This window comes from Neoarius graeffei, chromosome 10, assembly GCF_027579695.1.
Source record: "Neoarius graeffei isolate fNeoGra1 chromosome 10, fNeoGra1.pri, whole genome shotgun sequence".
Classification (NCBI taxonomy): domain Eukaryota; kingdom Metazoa; phylum Chordata; class Actinopteri; order Siluriformes; family Ariidae; genus Neoarius; species Neoarius graeffei.
Window position 1 is genome coordinate 78,110,231 of NC_083578.1, and position 22,360 is coordinate 78,132,590.

Below are 22,360 nucleotides of genomic sequence, written 5' to 3' on the forward strand. Positions count from 1 at the left end.
AATGAAACCTGCTGGAAGAGAATAGATTACATGCTTTTATTCCATCAAAATGTGTCCTGTATGTATAATAATCACCGATATTCACTGAGCCTGAGACAGATAATTGTTTTAGTATAAATACACAGGTGATTATTTTAGAAAATGTATTAAAAATTATTTCAAACTTCAAAAGCGGCATGCAAATGTAATAACGGTGTGGCAGAGACTTGTGTCACTTATTTACGCCGACTCTCATAAAATTTTGAAATAGATAAAAAAAAAATCACAATCCCACCTTACCTTTGAATAGTTTTAGACCAAACTTCGTAGCATCTTTCATGCTTTTAGGAACAGCATTTTCTTTCATAATTTGTAATTCTTCCTCACTTACGGTGACAAAGTGATTGGCCGCCATTTTGCAGAGTCGCTCGAGGTGATTATCGAGAAATAGTCCGAATTTCTAGACCAATCAGCATACAATTTTCTATAATCACCTGTGTATTTATACGAAAGAAATTAATCGACACCTTCTGACCAATCAGATTTGAATTTCTGCTCTTTCTGATTGACAAAGTAAACATTGGCGTGTGAAAAAAGTGCCATCAAGATTAATTTTAAGGTGGTGGAAAGGATGCTCAAAGCACTCAAAAATATTTGGTTTAAAATGGCTGTTTTAATAGTTGGCCCATGAGTGAGTGCACTGAAAGTTCAGCAAGTGAACTGTAAACTACTGACATGTCCCGTTGCTTCAGGAAGCTGCAGAAACCTGACTGGGCACCACAATTACTCCTGTACAAGAAGCTATGAAGGGAGCGATGTGGTTCCTGAGGGAAAGCTGAAGGGGATGATAGGAAAACAACTGCATTAAACTTTAGGTTGCCATCCACTGGCCTCATATTTGTTCATTTCTCATTTCAGTGGTACCTTCAGACCACAGAATTACTCGACACAACATGATTTAAGAAAAGACTTGATGAATATGTGTAGCGGTCTGGGAAAACCCGTTGGCTATTGGTGTGGCTCAATTCTGTCAAACAAGCAAGAATTACGAAAAAAAAAAAAAAATCAGATTTTGGGTAGAATTAGCTTTTGGGCCTATCCAGAGTTTACATGCTAGCATTTTACTCATGACTGAGATGCATATAAAAGCAGTGGTGAACTGTTACTATTAGAGCTGGGACTTGAGCTCAGCCAAAACTTAGCTAGACACACCAAAAAAGTAACAGTGCAAAGGATTTTGCAAGGGATTAGTGGCAGGCTGCCAGGTCATGCCATTGTATGTAGCTGTCAATGTTGATTTTAAAAGTAACTAAGTAAATTACACAGGTAAATGAATACTTAAATCTGAGTGAAAAATACTGTAGCGAGTGTGTGTGTGTGTGTGTGTGGAAGAAGAGTCTGGAGACAGAAATCTTAGTTTCTCGGTCGTTAGCCTGTGCTACTTGCTTTCGAGAGCACTGACTTGACTGCTTTATTAGCATTCGCTAACACTTCTGATGAATGCTACACCGGCTGGAAGGTGACTTCACTGCTGCGCTGACGGTGCCGAGTCGTGGTTAAGCTCATGCTGGCCTTCGAGAAGGCCTACAGTGATACATTTTTGACCCCTCCTACTATAAATCAAAATCTGATTGGTTAATTCATCTGTTACTTCCTACATAAACATACACTGCCATGGCTTTCTGTCCCGGCAATGAAGTCCTAACCAGTGAGTGAGCCGGCTCGAAACTCTTCTCAGCCTAGAGACAACAAACAAAATTAATCTAATTGGATAACTCTATTTTAATGTTTTCAGGACAGCAACCCTTTCATTTCTGAAGCAAATTTGATAGAAAATGAGGCCAAATTAGAAGAGAATAATTATAATGAAATTATGACAGAATGAAAGAAATTAAATATAACATTTGAAATGCTGATATGTTTGGGCTTCTCTGAAGGCCTAGATGGTTCCCTTCTGTATAAAAGAGACAGATATCAGTGCAAAAAAGTCTAGCATTTTACAGAAGTACAGTATATAGTAGGAAATGTCAAAATTTCACAATGTGAAGGGTTTTCTCAGACTGTCAGACTTTTAATTCCTGATCCTGTGGAATACTGTGAAACACAGGGACTCGATCTTTGCTTTCTTTCACATTTTTTAGTAAATGTGTCCATCTCAGTCCTAGCCAATGAGATAGCAGCTAGTAAATTTCTGATTACAGTGGCCATTAATTGTACTATCAGACCATATCCGTCAGCATCTGAGTGGAGCATCTGGGGTTGTGACTAATTAAAATAACAAAAAGCATTTAAAGGAACAGTCCACCGTACTTCCATAATGAAATATGCTCTTATCTGAATTGAGACGAGCTGCTCCGTACCACTCCGAGCTTTGCGCGACCTCCCAGTCAGTCAGACGCAGTCAGACGTGCTGTCACTCCTGTTAGCAATGTAGCTAGGCTCAGTATGGCCAATGGTATTTTTTGGGGCTGTAGTTAGATGCGACCAAACTCTTCCACGTTTTTCCTGTTTACATAGGTTTATATGACCAGTGATATGAAACAAGTTCAGTTACACAAATTGAAACGTAGCGATTTTCTATGCTATGGAAAGTCCGCACTATAATGACAGGCGTACTAACACCTTCTGCACGCTTCGACAGCGCATTGATACGGAGCTCAGATATCAATGTGCTGCCGAAGTGCGCAGAAGGTGTTAGTACGCCTGTCATTATAGTGCGGACTTTCCATAGCATAGAAAATCGCGACGTTTCAATTTGTGTAACTGAACTTGTTTCATATCACTGGTCATATAAACCTATGTAAACAGGAAAAACGCGGAAGAGTTTGGTCGCATCTAACTACAGCCCCAAAAAATACCATTGGCCATGCTGAGCCTAGCTACATTGCTAACAGGAGTGACAGCGCGTCTGACTGCGTCTGACTGACTGGGAGGTCGCACAAAGCTTGGAGAGGTACGGAGCAGCTCGTCTCAATTCAGATAAGAGCATTTCATTATGGAAGTACGGTGGACTGTTCCTTTAAGAGTGAAGAGTAGTTGCCATTTCATCGGTTTTTGAATTTTAGTCCGACAGGCTAAAATGTATGAGATTAGGAGTGTGTGGAGCAAGACAGCATTTAGACCACGGTATGCATCCATATTTAAAGCAGGACCTTTAAAGCATAGCTACAGGGTACATAATGTCTCTTATGCTGTATCTTATATCTAGTTACACTGCACTGTTGGAATCCTGATATGAAAAGGTTTCTGAAACAACATAGAGACCATATATTGGCTCACTAACAAGAAGAGCAGGTTTCTACCAGCACTAAAGCGGCTAGAGATAATGAGATGATATTTTATATATATTTTCCTCATGATGTGCTTGACATCTTTACACAATTTTCTCAAAGGTTCAAATTTTATGACCAAAAAAAAAACAACAACATGAAACCCCACTCCAAATTTTCCTAAGTTTAATTGGTTACCATGGAAATACAGAAAAAATAAAAATCACAGAATTCCCAAAATGTCAAAAGGCACAACTCCTCTAGTAACTTTACATAAGTGTGAGGTCTCATCTCATCTCATTATCTCTAGCTGCTTTATCCTGTTCTACAGGGTCACAGGCAAGCTGGAGCCTATCCCAGCTGACTACGGGCGAAAGGCGGGGTACACCCTGGACAAGTCGCCAGGTCATCACAGGGCTGACACATAAATACAGACAACCATTCACACCTACAGTCAATTTAGAGTCACCAGTTAACCTAACCTGCATGTCTTTGGACTGTGGGGGAAACCGGAGCACCCGGAGGAAACCCACGCGGACACGGGGAGAACATGCAAACTCCGCACAGAAAGGCCCTCGCCGGCCACGGGGCTCGAACCCAGACCTTCTTGTTGTGAGGCGACAGCGCTAACCACTACACCACCGTGCCGCCCATAAGTGTGAGGTTTCGTTAAAAAAAACAAACAAAAAAAAATTACTAATAGTTTTTGAGTTATGCTCCGGAAACTAAAATGTTTACAGACGGACAGAGTGATACTGTAGCTATATTTCCCTGTATTATATGCTAACGGGGTAAAAAAGACCTCTGGCTGAAAAAGAAAGCAGGGTTACCGCTGGCGCTCGTCATGCTCATCATTGACGAACATAATCCATCAGTGATGAAGAGAAAATAACAAGCAGTCGTCACAGTGAGGAATGTATTTGTCATCTTTATCATTATCATAAGTCATCTTTTATAGAAACTCCTCCACAAATCCCCCAGCTGCCGAAATTCAACCCCAGTGAAGAGAAGGTGGGAAGCCGGAGTGTAAACAATGAGCACGTGCTTGTGACCAATAAAAATCGATGACACATAATGATGAAATGGGTGTCAAGCTTGTGACCAATCGCAGTGCGTCTTAATCAGCCTGGTGTGGGGGTGTAATTATCTCTGCGTGAATCAAACAATGGTGCAGTCTAAGCTGGGGAAGTTTTTTGGGCGGGATTCTTCAAGCACTGAAGATGATTTAAGGGCCAAGACATCCACGAGGGAGGCACACTCAGAGCCCCTACCGTCCCCGAGCACATGGGGCAGTGTCAGTAATACAGGGGTCGGTGAAAAACACTCAGAGCCCCTACTGTCCCCGAGCACATCGGGCAGTGTCAGTAATACAGGGGTCGGTAAAAAAAAAATGCCTTAGGCAGCTGGGCCATAGAAGGTTCACGCTGCACGCTGCATGCTGCACGCTACACGCGTGTAAAGAAAAGTGGACAAACGTAGCATGACTTGCTCTGGGCCATAGAACGGCGTTCACGTTGCACGCTGCACGCTGCACACTTCACGCGTGAAGCGAGAAATGAACATGCACACTTTTTTCTAGGCGTGAAGATGGAAATTCCAGTCAATGCATGCGGTCACCGCCGCGCCAGCCAATCAGAACGGGTCTAGGGAGATAACTCTATGCTTTCAGGGGAAAACTTCAGAAAAAATATAATTGAATGGTATAATTGAAAAATAGTTCTTCATCGGGATTGTCAAGCAGATTATAGAATGTTCGGTGAAATTCACCACGGGTTTCTCTCAGAAGGAAGTGTTCTCGGCTCCAAATTCTGTTCCTTTTTCTCTTCCTCTGTCTCAGTAAAAGCAGAATGAGGCAATCGTCGTCATCCAAAGAGTCCATATTGTTGGTTACTCGGTCAAAGTAGAACAGACGCAACACGTGAACATCCAAGCATGAAGTTTAATGGCCCAGGGTCCGGTTCTTCACGTGAACGTGTAGCGTGTAGCGTGCAGCATGCAGCGTGCAGCGTGAACCTTCTATGGCCCAGCTGCCTTAGTGAAAGTGCAGTCAGCCGGCAAGTGACTGAAGGGAGCTATGTTCCGGACAATATGGTGTGTTGAGTCCCCGCGACTAATGTATGATGAAAATTGTAGTGTCATTGTGTGTTCGGTTTGTAAATAGATGTGAAATTCAAATTCCTTTACTGTTGGTTGTTCTAAGACTCTTCTCGACTCTCTTCAATTGTAAATCAAGTTTGTGTTGAAGCTAAAGGCTAATAGCCTTTAAAGCCTAATACCTCTTTTGAATAATTCCATGCTAAAATAATATTAAGTAAGCTCAGACTAAAGAGGTTTATTTTTAGCTTGATGGTGCACAGGGAGCCCAAAATCAAGTCTTTCTTCTTTGAGGCTGGAGTGGAGCCCAAATTTTATATGTAAGCGAGAGGCCTAGCTGTATCTGTACACATATTTGAATTGTGCCAGTTTGGTTGGTATAAACCTGTTTTAAGTCCACTCTGATAAGTCGGTAACAAAGAAAAAATACAGATGAAGTCAGGAAAAAGTAAGAAAAAGTGAAGAATACTTCTTTGACTTGATTTTTCAAGAAAAAAAAGTGGAGAATATTTTTCAGAACCCAGCTGGAACGCTAAGAAAGATGCTGCATTCTTCCTGCCTTGCAAAACATTTATTTGCAGCAAGTGAGCACCTTAAAGCATTCACCTTTCAGCATGTTGTGCTGCAGAAACTTGAAGGTGCGTGGGTTAATTAGAGCAGAGAGAAGCCGCTCTTCTTCTCCCTGATTTATATTTACAAAGTGCTTGTTTGTCTCCCATAATTAGCAAACTGTCCACCTTTATGGCATGCCATAGACAGGTCACACTGCCTCATTATCGCTGCTCCTCCCGGTGAGTTCGACCTGGTGAGGAGGCCAGAGGCAGAGGACAGGAACCTGGGACAGATTGATTGCAGAAAACCAATTAACACTTGACAGAGGACCCGAGGCCAGTGTAGGTAAAGTTTCTCTGCCACACTGAGATAAGTAGCACATTTTATTTTTATTTTCTTTCAGTATTTCAGTGCTAATTCTCATGACAATTCCTATACTCTGGGTGTGATTTATATCTGATCTCCTCAGACTTCAGGAGGACTTCTGTCTTCTCTGGAGTCCAGTAGCCAACTTTCCTCGAACTATATTCTGGGTCTTTTAAGGGTAACACAAGCAGGAGATACTGCAAAAACAGGTAGTGATGTTTATACACACACTGCTCAACTTCTCCTGCAGTAAGAGAAATATTATTCCAAGAGGCCTCGGGCTAAAGTTGCGTCAAATGAAATAAGAAAGCGAGCAACAGAGGGCGAGCCGCTGTAGCGCAAAACCGTCTACTGTTTGAAATTCCCTGAACAGATTTTGTTTGAATAGTAAATAATATATTATGCTGCGCTCCATTTCAGCACTTTCCTTCTCTTAAAGACATTCATTCAAGTATACCACTAGTTTATCCATGTTTTCTACGAGTAATGTATGCATATATGCTATCGTGTTTATATACAATAATTTCTAATTATACTCAAAAAAGATACACAAGGTATGAAGTAAACTATTAGTATGCTTTGAGATATATGAGTAGTAATTAGGTTATGAAATGTATTTTCATAATATTTCATGAGAATATACTCATAACTATGTACAGTATGTTGTTATAAGTTAGTATACAATTACTGTGTAGCACAATAGACATCTACAGCGTCTTGCAAAAGTATTTAGCTCCCTTGGTGTTTGTCCTGTTTTGTCGCATTACAAGCTGGAATTAAAATGGATTTTTGGAGGGTTCGCACCATTTGATTTACACAACATGCCTACAACTTTAAAGGTGATTTTTATTATTATTCTCATTATCTCTAGCCGCTTTATCCTGTTCTACAGGGTCGCAGGCAAGCTGGAGCCTATCCCAGCTGACTACGGGCGAAAGGCGGGGTACACCCTGGACAAGTCGCCAGGTCATCGCAGGGCTGACACATAGACACAGACAACCATTCACACTCATGGTCAATTTAGAGTCACCAGTTAGCCTAACCTGCATGTCTTTGGACTGTGGGGGAAACCGGAGCACCCGGAGGAAACCCACGCAGACACGGGGAGAACATGCAAACTCCGCACAGAAGGGCCCTCGCCAGCCACGGGGCTCGAACCCAGGACCTTCTTGCTGTGAGGCGACAGTGCTAACCACTACACCACCGTGCCGCCCTGTATTATTATTATTATTATGACACAAACAATAATTAAGATGAAAAAAAAAAACCCTGAAATCTGAAGTGTGCATAGGTATCCTCCCCCCTGAAGTCAACACTTTGTAGAGCCACCTTTTGCTCCAATTACAGCTGCAAGTCCCTTGGCGTATGTCTCTATTAGCTTTGCATATCTAGCCACTGGGATTTTTGCCCATTCCTCAAGGCAAAACTGCTCCAACTCCTTCAAGTTAGATCGGGTGTGTTGGTGTACAGCAATCTTCAAGTAATGCCATAGATTCTCAATTGGATTGAGGTCTGGGCTTTGATTAGACCATTCCAAGACATTTAAATGTTTCCCTTAAAATCACCCCAGTGTAGCTTTAGCAGTATGTTTAGGGTCATTGTTCTGCTGGACTGTGAACCTTCGTCCCAGTCTCAAACCTCTGGCTGACTCAAACAGGTTTTCTTCCAGAATTGCCCCGTATTTAGTGCCATCCATTTTTCTTTCAGTCCTGACTAGCTTTCCTATCCTTGCAGATGAAAAACATCCCCACAGCATGATGCTGCCACCACCATGCTTCACTGTACGAACGGTGTTCTCAGGGTGTTGGGTTTGCGCCACACATTGCGTTTCCCATGATGGCCAAAAAGTTCAATTTTAGTCTCATTTGACCAGAAAATCTTCTTTCATGTGTTTGGGGAGTCTGCCACATGCTGTAGGGCAAACTCCAAAAGTGTTTTCTTATTTTTTTCTTTAAGCAATGTTTTTTTTTCTTTTCTGGCCACTCTTCCATAAAGCCCCACTCCGTGGAGTGTATGGCTTAAAGTAGTCCTTTGGACAGATACTCCCATCTCCACTGTGGATCTTTGCAGCGCCTTCAGTGTTATCGTTGGTGTCTTTGTTGCATCTCTGATTAATGCCCTCCTTGCCTGGTCTATGAATTTTGGTGATGGCCTTCTCTTTTCAGGTTTGTAGTGGTGACATATTCTTTTCATTTTGCTGTAACGGATTTAATGGTGCTCCATAGGATATTTATTTTATAACCCAACCCTGATCTATACTTCTTCACAACTTTGTCTCTGACCTGTTTGGAGGCTCCTTGGTTCTCATGTTGCTTGCTTAGTAGTGTTGCAGAGTCAGGGTCCTTCCAGAACAGGCTGATTTATACAGACACCATGTGACAGATCATGTGACACTTTGATTGCACACAGGTGGATCTTAATCAACTAATTATGTGACTTATGAAGTGAATTGGTTGGACCACTTCTTATTTAGGGGTTTCATACGAAAGGGGGTGAATACCTACAGTGCCTTAAAAAAGTATTCATACCCCTTGAACTTTTTCACATTTTTCCACCTTACAACCACGAACTTAAAAGTTTTTTATTGAGATTTTATGTGATAGACCAACACAGAGTAGCACATAATTGTGAAGTGAAACGAAAATGAGAAATGGTCTTCAAAATTTTAAACAAATAAAAATCTGAAAAATGTGGTGTGCATTAGTATTCAGCCCCCTGTACTCTGATACCTCTAAATACAATCCAGTGCAATCAACTGCCTTCAGAAGTCATCTAATTAGTTAATAGAGTCCTACTGTGTGTAATTTACTCTCAGCATAAATACACTTGTTCTGTGAAGGCCTCAGTGGTTTGTTAGAGAACACTTAAGAACAAACAGCATCATGAAGACCAAAGAACTCACCAGACAGGTCAGGGATAAAGTTCTGGAGAAGTTTAAAGCAGGGTTAGGTTATAAAAAAATATCCCAAGCTCTGAGCATCTCAAGAAGCACTGTTCAATCCATCATTCAAAAATGGAAAAAGTATGGCACAACTGCAAACCTACCAAGACATGGCCGTCCACCTAAACTGACAGAGCGAGCAAGGAGAACACTGGTCAGAGAAGCAGCCAAGAGGCCCATGATCACTCTGGAGGAGCTGCAGAAATCCACAGCTCAGGTGGGAGAATCTGTGCACAGGACAACTATAAGTCGTACACTCCACAAATCTGGCCTTTTTGGAAGAGTGGCAAGAAGAAAGCCATTGTTGAACGACAGGCATAAGAAGCCATGTAGGGGACACAGCAAACATGTGGAAGAAGGTGCTTTGGTCAGATGGGACCAAAGTTGAACTTTTTGGCCTAAATGCAAAGCGCTATGTGTGGTGGAAAACTAACACTGCTCATCACCCTGCACACACCATCCCCACTGTGAAACATGGTGGTGGCAGCATCATGCTATGGGGATGCTTTTCTTCAGCAGGGACAGGGAAGCTGGTCAGAGTTGATGGGAAGATGGATGGAGCTAAATACAGGGCAATCCTGGAAGAAAACCCGTTGGAGGCTGCAAAAGACTTGAGACTGGGAAGGAGATTCACCTTCCAGCAAGACAATGACCCTAAACATACAGCCAGAGCTACAGTGGAATGGTTTAGATCAAAGAATATTCATGTGTTAGAATGGCCCAGTCAAAGTCCAGACCTAAATCCCATTGAGCATCTGTGGCAAGACTTGAAAATTGCTGTTCACAGACGCTCTCCATCCAATCTGGCTGAGCTTGAGCTATTTTGCAAAGAAGAATGGGCAAAAATTTCAGTGTCTAGATGTGCAAAGCTGGTAGAGACACACCACAAAAGACTTGCAGCTGTAATTGCAGCAAAAGGTGGCTCTACAAAGTATTGGCGCAGGGGGGCTGAATACTAATGCACATCACATTTTTCAGATTTTTATTTATTTAAAATTGTGAAGACCATTTATCATTTTCATTTCACTTCACAATTATGTGCTACTCTGTGTTGGTCTATCACATAAAATCTCAATAAAAAACTTTTAAGTTCGTGGTTGTAAGGTGGAAAAATGTGAAAAAGTTCAAGGGGTATGAATACTTTTGCAAGGCACTGTATGCACACTCCAGAGTTCTTTTTTTTTCATCTTAATTATTGTTTGTGTCACAATAAAAAAAAAAATGCACCTTTAAAGTGGTAGGCATGTTGTGTAAATCAAGTGGTGCTAACCCCCCAAAATCCATTTTAATCACAGCTTGTAATGCAACAAAACAGGACAAGCACCAAGGGGGATGAATACTTTTGCAAAACACTGTAAATACGCCTGTGGCAGCGGGGGCGTGGTCAAGCATCGGTCTGTGACGGGAGGGTGGAGCCGGGGAAGGTGAGTGGCAGATTCGCTACACCTGACGGTAATTAACCTGTGTTTTGTGTGTGTTTTCCCAGTAAACCGCTCCCTATTTTAAGAGGCTGAGAGAGAGCAGAGGGAGCGCGACCCGGGAGTGGAGGCTGAGAGTGTGTCTGTGTGCTGCGAGTTCTTTTAAACTGAAAAGTTTATTAATAAAATACACTGTTACTTCCTCCAAACGTTGTCCTGCCGTCCTCTGTGCTCCACCCACGCATTGTCCGCGCTACAGTGGTGCCGAAACCCGGGAAAAGGTGGAGCACCAGTGCTACAGCTCCATGGAATCCTCCCCGTTCGCGGACTTGGTCCACGCCCTCGCCACGGCTCAGCAGAGCCAGCACCAGGCACTCGTCACGCTCCGAACGGAGCAGGAGTGCCGCTTCGAAGCCCTGGTGCTGGCTCAACAGGAAGATCGAGAGGCGTTCCGGCGGCTCCTCGCGTCGGCGGGGTCCACCAGCGCCCCGGCCGCGGGCCCGTCTCCCCTCACTGTGACCAAGATGGGCCCGCAGGACGACCCCGAGGCTTTCATCACCTTGTTCGAGCAGGTCGCCGAAGCCTCGGGGTGGCCGATGGAGCAGCGCGCGGCGCGCCTCCTCCCCCTTCTGACTGGAGAGGCGCAGCTGGCCGCGTTACAGCTCCCCGCCGACCGCCGGCTGGCCTACGCTGACCTTCGCCGGGCCGTCCTCCAGCGCGTGGGGCGCACGCCGGAGCAGCAGCGCCAGCGCTTCCGCGCGCTGCGGATGGAGGAAGCCGGCAGCCCGTTCGCGTTTGGCCAGCAGCTCCGGGACGCCTGCTGGCGGTGGCTGAGGGCCGAAGATCGCGACGCCGAGGGAATCATCGACCAGGTGGCGCTGGAACAGTTCGTTGCCCGCTTACCAGCCGGAACCGCGGAGTGGGTCCAGTGCCACCGCCCGGCGTCGCTGGATCAGGCCGTAGGACTGGCGGAGGATCATCTGGCGGCTGTACCGGCGGCAGGACAACGGATGACATCGTCTTCTGTCTCCTCTTCTCTCTCTCTGTCTTCCCCCCCTCTCTCTCTGTCTTCCCCCCCTCCTCCCGTGTCCCGTCCTCGCCCCATTCCCCCACCACGGAGGCGGGGGCCGGCCCCACCCCAGCCGGCCCGCCGCACCCGTGGTGCCCTCCCGTTTCTCCCTTCTGTGTCTGTCTCTCCCCCCCCTCAGGTGAGTGAGCCCCAGAACACAGTTGCAGAGGGGAGGCCCGGGCCGGTTTGCTGGCGCTGCGGGGAACCGGGCCACCTGCAGCAACAATGTGCAGCGATGGAGGTGGGGGCGGTGGTGCGGATCCCCAACGCGCCAGAGGCTGCCCTCGATCGGGCCGGAGCGTATCGCATACCGGTAAGTGTACAAGGGGCTACATATCAGGCGTTGGTGGATTCAGGCTGCAATCAGACCTCGATCCGCCAAAGCCTGGTGCAAGACGAGGCATTGGGGGGAGCACAAGGGGTGAAGGTGTTGTGTGTGCACGGGGATATTCACAGCTACCCGTTGGTGTCAGTCCACATATATTTTAGAGGGGAAAAATCTATAGTGAAGGCGGCGGTTAATCCTCGCCTTACCCACTCTTTGATCTTGGGGACCGATTGGCCGGGATTTCGGGGTTTAATGGCACGCCTAGTAAAGAGTGGGTCCTGCCGGTTGACGGGGGAGGGTCCCGGTGTCGCTTTGGCTGGAGCGGCGGTCGCAGAGCCGTCTACGTCACCTCCGCGACAGGGGGAGGAGCCGCCGGCCCCTCCTCTTTCTATTGGGGAATCCCTCGTGGATTTCCCACTGGAACAATCGCGAGACGAGACTCTGCGACACGCGTTTGACCAAGTGAGAGTAATCGATGGTCAAACGCTCCAGCCGAACGCCACCCCGTCCTTCCCCTATTTTTCCATTTTGAAGGATAGATTATATCGAGTGACGCAGGACACTCAGACGAAAGAGCGAGTCACCCAGTTATTAATTCCAAAGAGCCGCCGGGAATTGGTATTCCAGGCGGCCCACTTTAATCCCATGGCTGGACACCTCGGGCAGGATAAGACACTCGCCCGGATAATGGCCCGATTCTATTGGCCAGGGATTCGCGGCGACGTCCGTAAGTGGTGTACGGCGTGCCGCGAATGCCAGTTAGTAAATCCAGCGGCCATTCCAAAAGCGCCCTTGCGCCCCCTACCATTAATCGAGACCCCGTTCGAAAGAATTGGGATGGATCTCGTTGGGCCATTAGATCGGTCAACACGAGGGTACCGCTTTATATTAGTCCTGGTGGACTATGCAACGCGATACCCGGAAGCGGTGCCTCTTCGCAATATCTCAGCACGCAGTATTGCAGAGGCCCTCTTCCACGTCATCTCCCGGGTTGGAATCCCGAAAGAGATTCTGACTGACCAAGGCACCTCGTTTATGTCACGGACACTGAGCGAACTGTATGGGCTACTAGGTATTAAGCCGATCCGCACCAGCGTTTATCACCCACAGACGGACGGTTTAGTTGAACGGTTCAATCGCACCCTCAAGAATATTATTAAAAAATTCGTAAGTGAGGACGCACGTAACTGGGATAAGTGGCTCGAACCCTTGTTGTTTGCAGTGCGAGAGGTCCCCCAAGCCTCCACGGGGTTTTCCCCGTTTGAATTATTATACGGGCGTAAGCCGCGCGGCATCTTAGATGTACTGCGGGAAAATTGGGAGGAGGGACCTTCACAGAGCAAAAACGAAATTCAGTACGTTATGGATCTGCGCGCAAAACTCCACACGCTCACCCACCTAACTCAGGAGAATTTGCGGCAGGCCCAGGAACGGCAAGTCCGCCTGTACAACAAGGGCACGCGCCTTAGAGAGTTCACTCCGGGAGAGAAGGTACTCGTCCTGTTGCCCACGTCGAGCTCCAAATTAATCGCCAAGTGGCAAGGACCCTTTGAGGTCACACGGCGAGTCGGGGACGTCGACTACGAGGTTAGGCGAACGGACAGGGAGGGGGCGCTACAGATCTACCACCTCAATCTGCTGAAACTCTGGAATGAGGAGGTCCCCGTGGCGTTGGTGTCGGTAGTTCCGGAGAAGGCGGAGCTGGGGCCGGAGGTCCCCAAAGGGTCATTGGCATCACGTACCTCTCCGGTCCCTTGTGGAGACCACCTCTCCCCGACCCAACTCGCGGAGGTCGCCCAGTTGCAGGCCGAGTTTTCGGATGTGTTCTCGCCCCTGCCCGGTCGCACGAACCTCATAGAACACCACATAGAGACGCCCCCGGGGGTGGTAGTGCGTAGCCGCCCTTATAGACTACCCGAACACAAAAAAAAGGTGGTTCGGGAAGAACTTCAGGCCATGCTTGAAATGGGCATCGTCGAGGAGTCCCACAGTGACTGGAGCAGCCCAGTGGTCTTGGTTCCCAAGGCCGACGGGTCGGTCCGGTTCTGTGTGGACTATAGAAAAGTCAACGCGGTGTCTAAATTCGACGCATACCCAATGCCTCGTATTGATGAGCTGCTCGATCGACTAGGCACGGCTCGCTTTTACTCGACACTGGATTTGACGAAGGGATATTGGCAGATCCCCTTGACTCCATTATCCCGAGAGAAAACGGCCTTTTCCACACCGTTCGGCTTACACCAGTTCGTCACACTTCCGTTTGGGCTGTTTGGGGCGCCCGCTACGTTTCAGCGGCTGATGGACCGAGTCCTCCGGCCGCACGCCACCTATGCGGCCGCGTACCTAGACGACATCATCATTTATAGCAATGACTGGCAGCGGCACCTGCAACACCTGAGGGCCGTCCTTAGGTCGCTGAGGCGGGCGGGACTCACTGCCAACCCGAAGAAGTGTGCGATTGGGCGGGTGGAAGTACGGTATCTGGGCTTCCACTTGGGCAACGGGCAGGTGCGTCCCCAAATTAATAAGACTGCAGCGATTGCGGCCTGCCCGAGGCCCAAGACCAAAAAGGGGGTGAGACAGTTCCTGGGGCTGGCTGGCTACTATCGTAGGTTTATACCTAATTATTCGGACGTCACCAGCCCGCTGACTGACCTCACTAAAAAGGGGGCACCAGATCCGGTCCAGTGGACGGAGCAGTGCCAGCGGGCTTTCTCTGAGGTAAAGGCTGCACTGTGTGGGGGGCCACTCTTACACTCCCCTGACTTCTCTCTCCCTTTTTTGTTGCAGACGGATGCGTCGGACAGAGGGCTGGGGGCCGTTTTGTCCCAGCAGGTGGAGGGGGAGGACCGCCCAGTCCTATACATCAGCCGCAAGCTGTCAGTGCGTGAGGGGCGCTACAGCACCATTGAGAAGGAGTGCCTGGCGATCAAGTGGGCGGTCCTCGCCCTCCGTTACTACCTGCTGGGGCGCTCTTTCACCCTCTGTTCGGACCACGCGCCCCTCCAGTGGCTCCACCGCATGAAGGATGCCAACGCGCGGATCACCCGTTGGTATCTGGCACTCCAACCCTTCAACTTCAAGGTGGTCCACAGGCCGGGGGCGCAGATGGTCGTGGCGGACTTCCTCTCCCGTCAAGGGGGGGGGGAGTCAGCTGCGGGCCGGACGGGCGCCCGGCCTGAGTCGGGCGGTGGGGGTATGTGGCAGCGGGGGCGTGGTCAAGCATCGGTCTGTGACGGGAGGGTGGAGCCGGGGAAGGTGAGTGGCAGATTCGCTACACCTGACGGTAATTAACCTGTGTTTTGTGTGTGTTTTCCCAGTAAACCGCTCCCTATTTTAAGAGGCTGAGAGAGAGCAGAGGGAGCGCGACCCGGGAGTGGAGGCTGAGAGTGTGTCTGTGTGCTGCGAGTTCTTTTAAACTGAAAAGTTTATTAATAAAATACACTGTTACTTCCTCCAAACGTTGTCCTGCCGTCCTCTGTGCTCCACCCACGCATTGTCCGCGCTACAACGCCTGACTTGATTCATGACACTAAACAGTGCCCAAAAGACAAAACAGATTACACATGTCAGAATTAATTCAAACCTTTGGTCATAAAACCAGCGAGAGGTTTCCCAAGTGGTACAAGTGTTCAGCCTATGGTTGGATGATCTCACAGGATGAAGCAACAGGAAGGAAGTATAATTTCTAATAAGTTGCCATTTAATAAATTCTGATGATCTAGGGCGCACCAAAGCCTAAAAATTGGCCTACAATTGAAGTCTTATCTTCAGAGAGAGAGAGAAAAAAAAAGCTGGCTCATATGCTCCATAGTTCTGTCGTGCAGCATGAGTCTTTTACAATATGACTCCATAAAGCATTTTAGCCTGATACACCTCTGCAAAGTTCTGCCTTCTCCATAAATCTAAAAGATTCAGTGTGACATACAGCCGTACCTGCTGAATACTAAAGATTTCAGGACAAAGAAAGAACCTACCGGCGTTTCCTGAGTACTCCGCTATGCTCAACGGGTAGCCGTCATCATCCGGATCGACGGAGAACAATCCCACGCCAAAGGATCCATACTGTGCGAAGGAAGTGCTGTTCTCAAAGTCCTCCAGGTCAATCCTCAGCTCATAATTAGCCTGAATGGTCAGAGCATGAATCCGCTTCAGACCTGAAAAACAAGAGTTAGATGGTGCTGAGTCACATGACAACTTAAATTATTAAAAAAAAAGCAAGCAATTGAATACAATTTAGACTGCAGTGCCTGGGAGCAATCATGAACTTCCATGAGAACCATCATCATCTAGAATTCAGTTCCTATCCCAGTGAAGCCAATCAATAAATATCACACGTATCAAAAGTCATTCCTGATAAGAACAACGAGAATTTGGAATACACTACCACAAGAAACTCGCCAACTCAAACTAACACTGTCCTCCTACAAGTCCCTCCTTCTACAGTATTACACCTTATTTCTGCAGTCGACTTACAACCCTGACGATCCACGAACATGGAGAACAATACGTGTTCAGTGCAATTCTACACATAGCCTTCTTAGGCCTTTAACTTGCTGTTTTTAAATATTTATATTTATTATACCCCCCGCAAACAAAGTTTGGGGGGTATATAGGAGTCACCCTGTCCATCCGTCCATGTGTCTTGTAAGCGCAACTCCTAACTCCTAAACACTTTGATGGATTTTGATGAAACTTTACACAGTTGCAGTATACCACCTGAAGATGTTCATGAAGAAAAATAATCCTGGTCTGATCTTTCAAAGGGGGCGGCACGGTGGTGTAGTGGTTAGCGTTGTCGCCTCACAGCAAGAGGGTTCGATCCCCGTGGCCGGCGAGGGCCTTTCTGTGCGGAGTTTGCATGTTCCCCCCGTGTCCGCGTGGGTTTCCTCCGGGTGCTCCGGTTTCCCCCACAGTCCAAAGACATGCAGGTTAGGTTAACTGGCGACTCTAAATTGACCATAGGTGTGAATGTGAGTGTGAATGGTTGTCTGTGTCTATGTGTCAGCCCTGTGATGACCTGGCAACTTGTCCAGGGTGTACCCCGCCTTTTGCCCGTAGTCAGCTGGGATAGGCTCCAGCTGGTCTGCGACCCTGTAGGACAGGATAAAGTGGCTAGAGATAATGAGATGAGATCTTTCAAAGGGGAGATAGTTCAACTTATTCCCTTACATATGGAAATATATGATGACAAGCTCGTAGGCTGGGGGTATTCTATAGTGAGTTTACTCACAGTTCTAGTTTATTATTAAGCTAGTCGTCATCGTCATCTTAGTAATCTTAGTTTTACATATGGGTCTGCAGTAATTCGCTTTAGCTGTTGCGGTTTCCCTGCCTTAGTTTTATGATGATTGTAAAATTATTGAAAATTTGTTCATCCTAAGGCAAAGAAAGATAGATAGATAGATAGATAGATAGATAGATAGATAGATAGATAGATAGATAGATAGATAGATAGATGCTTTTATAAAACTTTGCTTCGTCTTATCAGATATTCTCAGGTTCAGGTTGACTTCATAACTATGGTCACTCCTACATTCATTAAAACAAACAGACAAACAAGCAAACAGACCAGGGGCGATTTCTCAGAGACAACAAGGGAAGCCGAGCTTCCCCTAAAATTCTCTCCCCAAACTGCGGCATCTATGACGTTGAATTCTCATTAAAACAATAACTTGCATAACATAATATATGCCCAAGATTGTATTTACGTTCATAACTATCCTGTAACTTATTTGAGTTATGTCTGATGAACTTGCAGTTCGCTACGAGAATCACCTTTGCTGCCAGGCTGTAACCAGCGTTGCCAGATACTGCTGACGTTTTCCAGCAAAAATATGTTCAAAACCCGCCAAAATGCACTTAAAACCGCCCAATCTGGCAACACTGGATGTAGCCTATTTCAATGGGCTCTATGGACTGGCAGCCGGGTATCCGTTGCAGTCTATGAGAGGGCTCTGAACAGCCAATTTCGGCTAGTTGTTATTGGTTAAAATCGACAAAATCGTCACTTCCAGGGAAGCCGGGCTTCTCTGGGACTAACGAGACAGTGGGAGGGGCAAGAAGCCGGGCTGATGAAGGATTATTGGAGGTGGTGTTTGAAAGACATGAGGAGGGCGGGCTCTGTACTTCGGCGTCGGTGAGGAACACGGTAAGCGCATGATCAGTCAGTCTCTAGTGGATGTCGAGAAAGTGTAGTCGTGTGCCAAAGTGCTGTCTGAATTTCTTTTCATATAAACGTTTCATCTCATTGATGTCTCTGTACATTACTCTGTAAATAAATGTAAATATTACTTGTTGTGCTCCGTTAACTTTCATCCATTCTATCAGTTTGATCACTCGTTTATTTCATTTGTAGTTCAATCTGGTTGTAGGCTAGCTTGAGCCTTATTGGGATCTGCAGTGCTAGCTGCTAACAGAAATTGGTGAAGTCTCTGGAAAGCACAACCAGCTAGTATGACAGGGTCACAGACCATTTTCTGGAAAAGGAGCGGAGGGCAGAATTTGTGTATAAATAGTGTGCATCATATAATGTTCATGAATCTGAAGTGTGTATATTGTTCAGTAATGTTAAGAGAATGGTGGGCTCTGTGTTATAGGTTATACCTGGGTATAATATTCAAGGTTCTGTGTGTTGCATAGCCTACCTGGTTATGAATTTCCAGACTGTGTTGCAGAAGATGTTCAAGGATGTGTTGCACAGCTGGGTGTTGTGTTAAAGACTCTGTGTTGCATATCAGGGTATGATGTTCAAGGCTCTTCGTTGAATAGCCAGTGATTTTTGGATGTTTTGATATTTTTGATTAAGGATATGAGGCACTAGCCTGGCAAGCCAGACTATAACATGAAATGTACAAGCAAAAATACTTTCTGCCACTAGGTAGGGTTGTCTAGTTCACTATGCTAATGGGGCACACCTTTCTATGCTTTGATATCCGGCCTACAGGTTTTACGATGAATGCGTAAAATGGGCTTCCCCTGTTTTAAAAACCAGCAGCCGCCACTGAAACAGACAAATGAAAAGTTGTGCAGAGCACAATACTTGTGAAAATCAAGTGGTTCGGAAGTTATGGCCGATTAGGTGTTTTTACAAGATTTGACCTTGGTGACCTTGACCCACCAAAAGCTAATGATGTCTTTGTGTGGCCCTAGTGAGTTGTCCTGTGCATGTTGGTGAAGATTGGTCAAGAAATGACAACGCTAGAGGACCAACAAACAAACAAACGGACAGATCAACATACTAACAAAACAAAAACAAAAAAAGTTACATTTAGAACCCTGAAGTCTGTATTTCTGGATTACTCACTGATTTGTCATGATAGACCTACAACGTAACCATGTTTTTGTGAATTTACACACATTAGCAGCAGCTAGCCGGTATTGATGGTAAGAAATACAGGGGTGTGTTCAGTATTTAGTGTGCGCAGGGAGAATTTAACACTGAAATTGCACACATCAATATTCAGACCTTAGACATAACTCCGGCATGAAAGTTACACACGGGTTGGAGTTGGAGTAAAAAAACGAGTTGGAGTCTCGGTTCCATTAAATTAAATTCTTGCATGATCTTGAACAACAATTATGAGCAGTAGTAAATCCGGTACGGTGGTGTAGTAGTTAGCACTGTCGCCTCACAGTAAGAAGGTTCTGGGTTCGAACCCAGTGGCCGATGGGGGCCTTTCTGTGTGAGGTTTGCTTGTTCTCCCCATGTCTACATGGGTTTCCTCCGGGTGCTCCGGTTTCCCCCACAGTCCAAAGACATCCAGGTTAGGTTAACTGGTGGCTCTAAATTGACTGTAGGTGTGAATGTGAGTGTGAATGGTTGTTTGTTTCTATGTGTCAGCCTGGGAATGACCTGTTGACTTGTCCAGGGTATACCCTGCCTCTCACCTGTAGTCAGCTGCGATAGGCTCCAGCTTGTCCGCAACCCTACATAGGATAAGCAGTTATGGATAATGGAATAAGTAATAAGTAAATACAAACACTTTTTCTGAAAGTGCCTCAATATTGGCTAACACTTTCATTTTTAATTGGGGAACATTTTGACACAATTAATAAAAGTTTTTTTTTTTTTGTATTTGTTTAACCCCTAAATGAACTTAATGTTTCCTTTCACAGCATTGACAGCTACGTGCTAAGCTGTTTGTACCCATTTTCAGGAGTAGTTGCATGTTATGTAATGTTATGTTATGTACAAAATGGGTGTAAACAGTTTTGTCACTAGCCCTCAGAGCTGCAAAGGCAATCATTAAGTTCATCTCAGGGTTAAAAAGGAAAAAAAAAATCAGAAAACATTACTTATGGAGTCAAAATTACACTAAGCATTATGCTCTTCACACCCATTTTCAGACATAATTAGGCACCATGTATTGATGGAAGGGCGGCACGGTGGTGTAGTGGTTAGCACTGTCGCCTCATAGCAAGAAGGCTGACGAGGGCCTTTCTGTGTGGAGTTTGCATGTTCTCCCAGTGTCTGCGTGAGTTTCCTCCGGGTGCTCCGGTTTCCTCCAAAGACATACAGGTTAGGTTAACTGGTGGCTCTAAATTGACCGTGAGTGTGAATGGTTGTGTCAGCCCTGCGATGATCTGGCGACTTGTCCAGGGTGTACCCCGCCTTTCGCCCATAGTCAGCTTGGATAGGCTCCAGCTTGCCTGTGACCCTGTAGAACAGGATAAGCGGCTACAGATAATGGATGGATGGATGGTATCGATGAAAATTAGCAATTTAAAACAGGAAGTGCGACTGAAAACATATTTCCGCTTGATGCACTAAACTTTTAACTTTTAGTGAAATTATCCCACAGCAGGTTTTGTGTGTAATTTTGTCCACCTCCCAAAAGCAGGTGCAAACCAGTGCCTTGCTCAGAGCCGTGTACACAGCGATGCCAGGTGCGTGGCTTTATTTTTTCACGCTATTTTGAATCTCTCAATGCAGATATTTACTCATACATACTTTTATTTATGATAAAAAGAGACCATTTTGTGAAATGCTTTGGGATGTTGTCTCAAAAGAGCTTTACAGGAATCTGGATCGAAAAAAAAAATAATCATGATTTATATTTATCCTTAATGAGCAATCCAGGGGGTGATTGTGTCAAGTAAAAACTCCCTGAGATGACATGAAAAAACCTGTAAAGCAGGGGTTTTCAACCTGTGAAAACTGTTTGGAACCCCATGCGCGCGCACACAAATTATTAGCCTATTGTTGTTGTGGTTACTATACTGTATATGTTATACTCAGGCATAAAACGGATTTCGACAAAAAATGTTATAAACATTTTTATTTTTAAAACATTTTCTCAACCAAAGATCTTTCTTTAAAAAATATTCTAAACAAATTTAATCTTAATCTTTTTGAACATTTTAAAGCTTTTTTAGAACGCAAACTTTTTGAAAGCAATTTCATTCTGAAGGCTTTTTTAACATGGGTTAAAAAGAAAACAAACAAAACAAACAGACAAAAAAAAAAACATCTTACATTTAGCCAAACTTACGCTTAAATTGCGGGTCACCCTTACCTAAAAATACTTCATCTAGCTGTAATACAATCAGCCTAGAGTTCAGTAACTAAATTGAAAGCAGTCTGCATTAACGATTTGCATTAATACACCGCCCTTGCACCATCGCTACATCTTGCACAACAATATGTAAGCCCCAATCAGTATGACTCTCCTGAATGAAATCATTCAAAGACTTGAAGATTTCTTCTGCTGTCGTGCGAGCTGGCAGAGAATGACAAAACAAAAACTCCTCCTGGACACTGAGCTCTTTAACATAGCGCACGTACACCATGAGCTGAGTACGGTTAGCGACGTCTGTCGAGTCGTCCAGCTGAATAGAGAAGAAAGGGCTGTCACGAATACTATCAAGCACCTGTTCCTTCATATCGGGTGCCATTTCTGAGATGTGGCGCTGGATAGAATTGTCAGATCACATTTAGCTTGCCGGTGACAGCAGCAGCTTCTCCCATCAATACTAAACACATATCTTTAGCAGCAGGAAGGAGTAACGTTTCACCAATGTTGTGGGGTTTACCTGCCTTAGCTATGCGTAACGCCACGCGGTATGATGCTTTAGTATTTACAGTGCTTAATGTCTTAATTGCTTTTGTGAACGGAATTCCTTTAGCTTTCTATCAAAAAACTCCCGTGGCTTGGCCACCAAAACTTGGGTGCTTGGTCTCAACATGACGTTGGAGTTTACATGGTCTCATACTGTCATTAGTTAGCACCTCTTTGCAAATAATACACTGAGGTAGTGGCACATCATCTGGGCCAATACATGAAAATCCAAACTTTAAATAACCATTGTTATACTTCCTCCGTTTTCTGCTTGCACCAGACT

At 45.6% G+C, this 22,360-nt stretch overlaps 1 protein-coding gene across 1 annotated transcript in view; it reads right to left on the reverse strand.

The window, feature by feature from the left end:
• The window catches only part of LOC132893330 (fibrinogen C domain-containing protein 1-like), a 255,687-nt gene that overhangs the window by 10,365 nt on the left and 222,962 nt on the right, over positions 1-22,360 (reverse strand). The window contains exon 6 of the mRNA XM_060932353.1: positions 15,994-16,173. Within this exon, the coding sequence (XP_060788336.1) occupies positions 15,994-16,173 (180 nt within the window). The remainder of the gene's footprint in view (positions 1-15,993; positions 16,174-22,360) is intronic.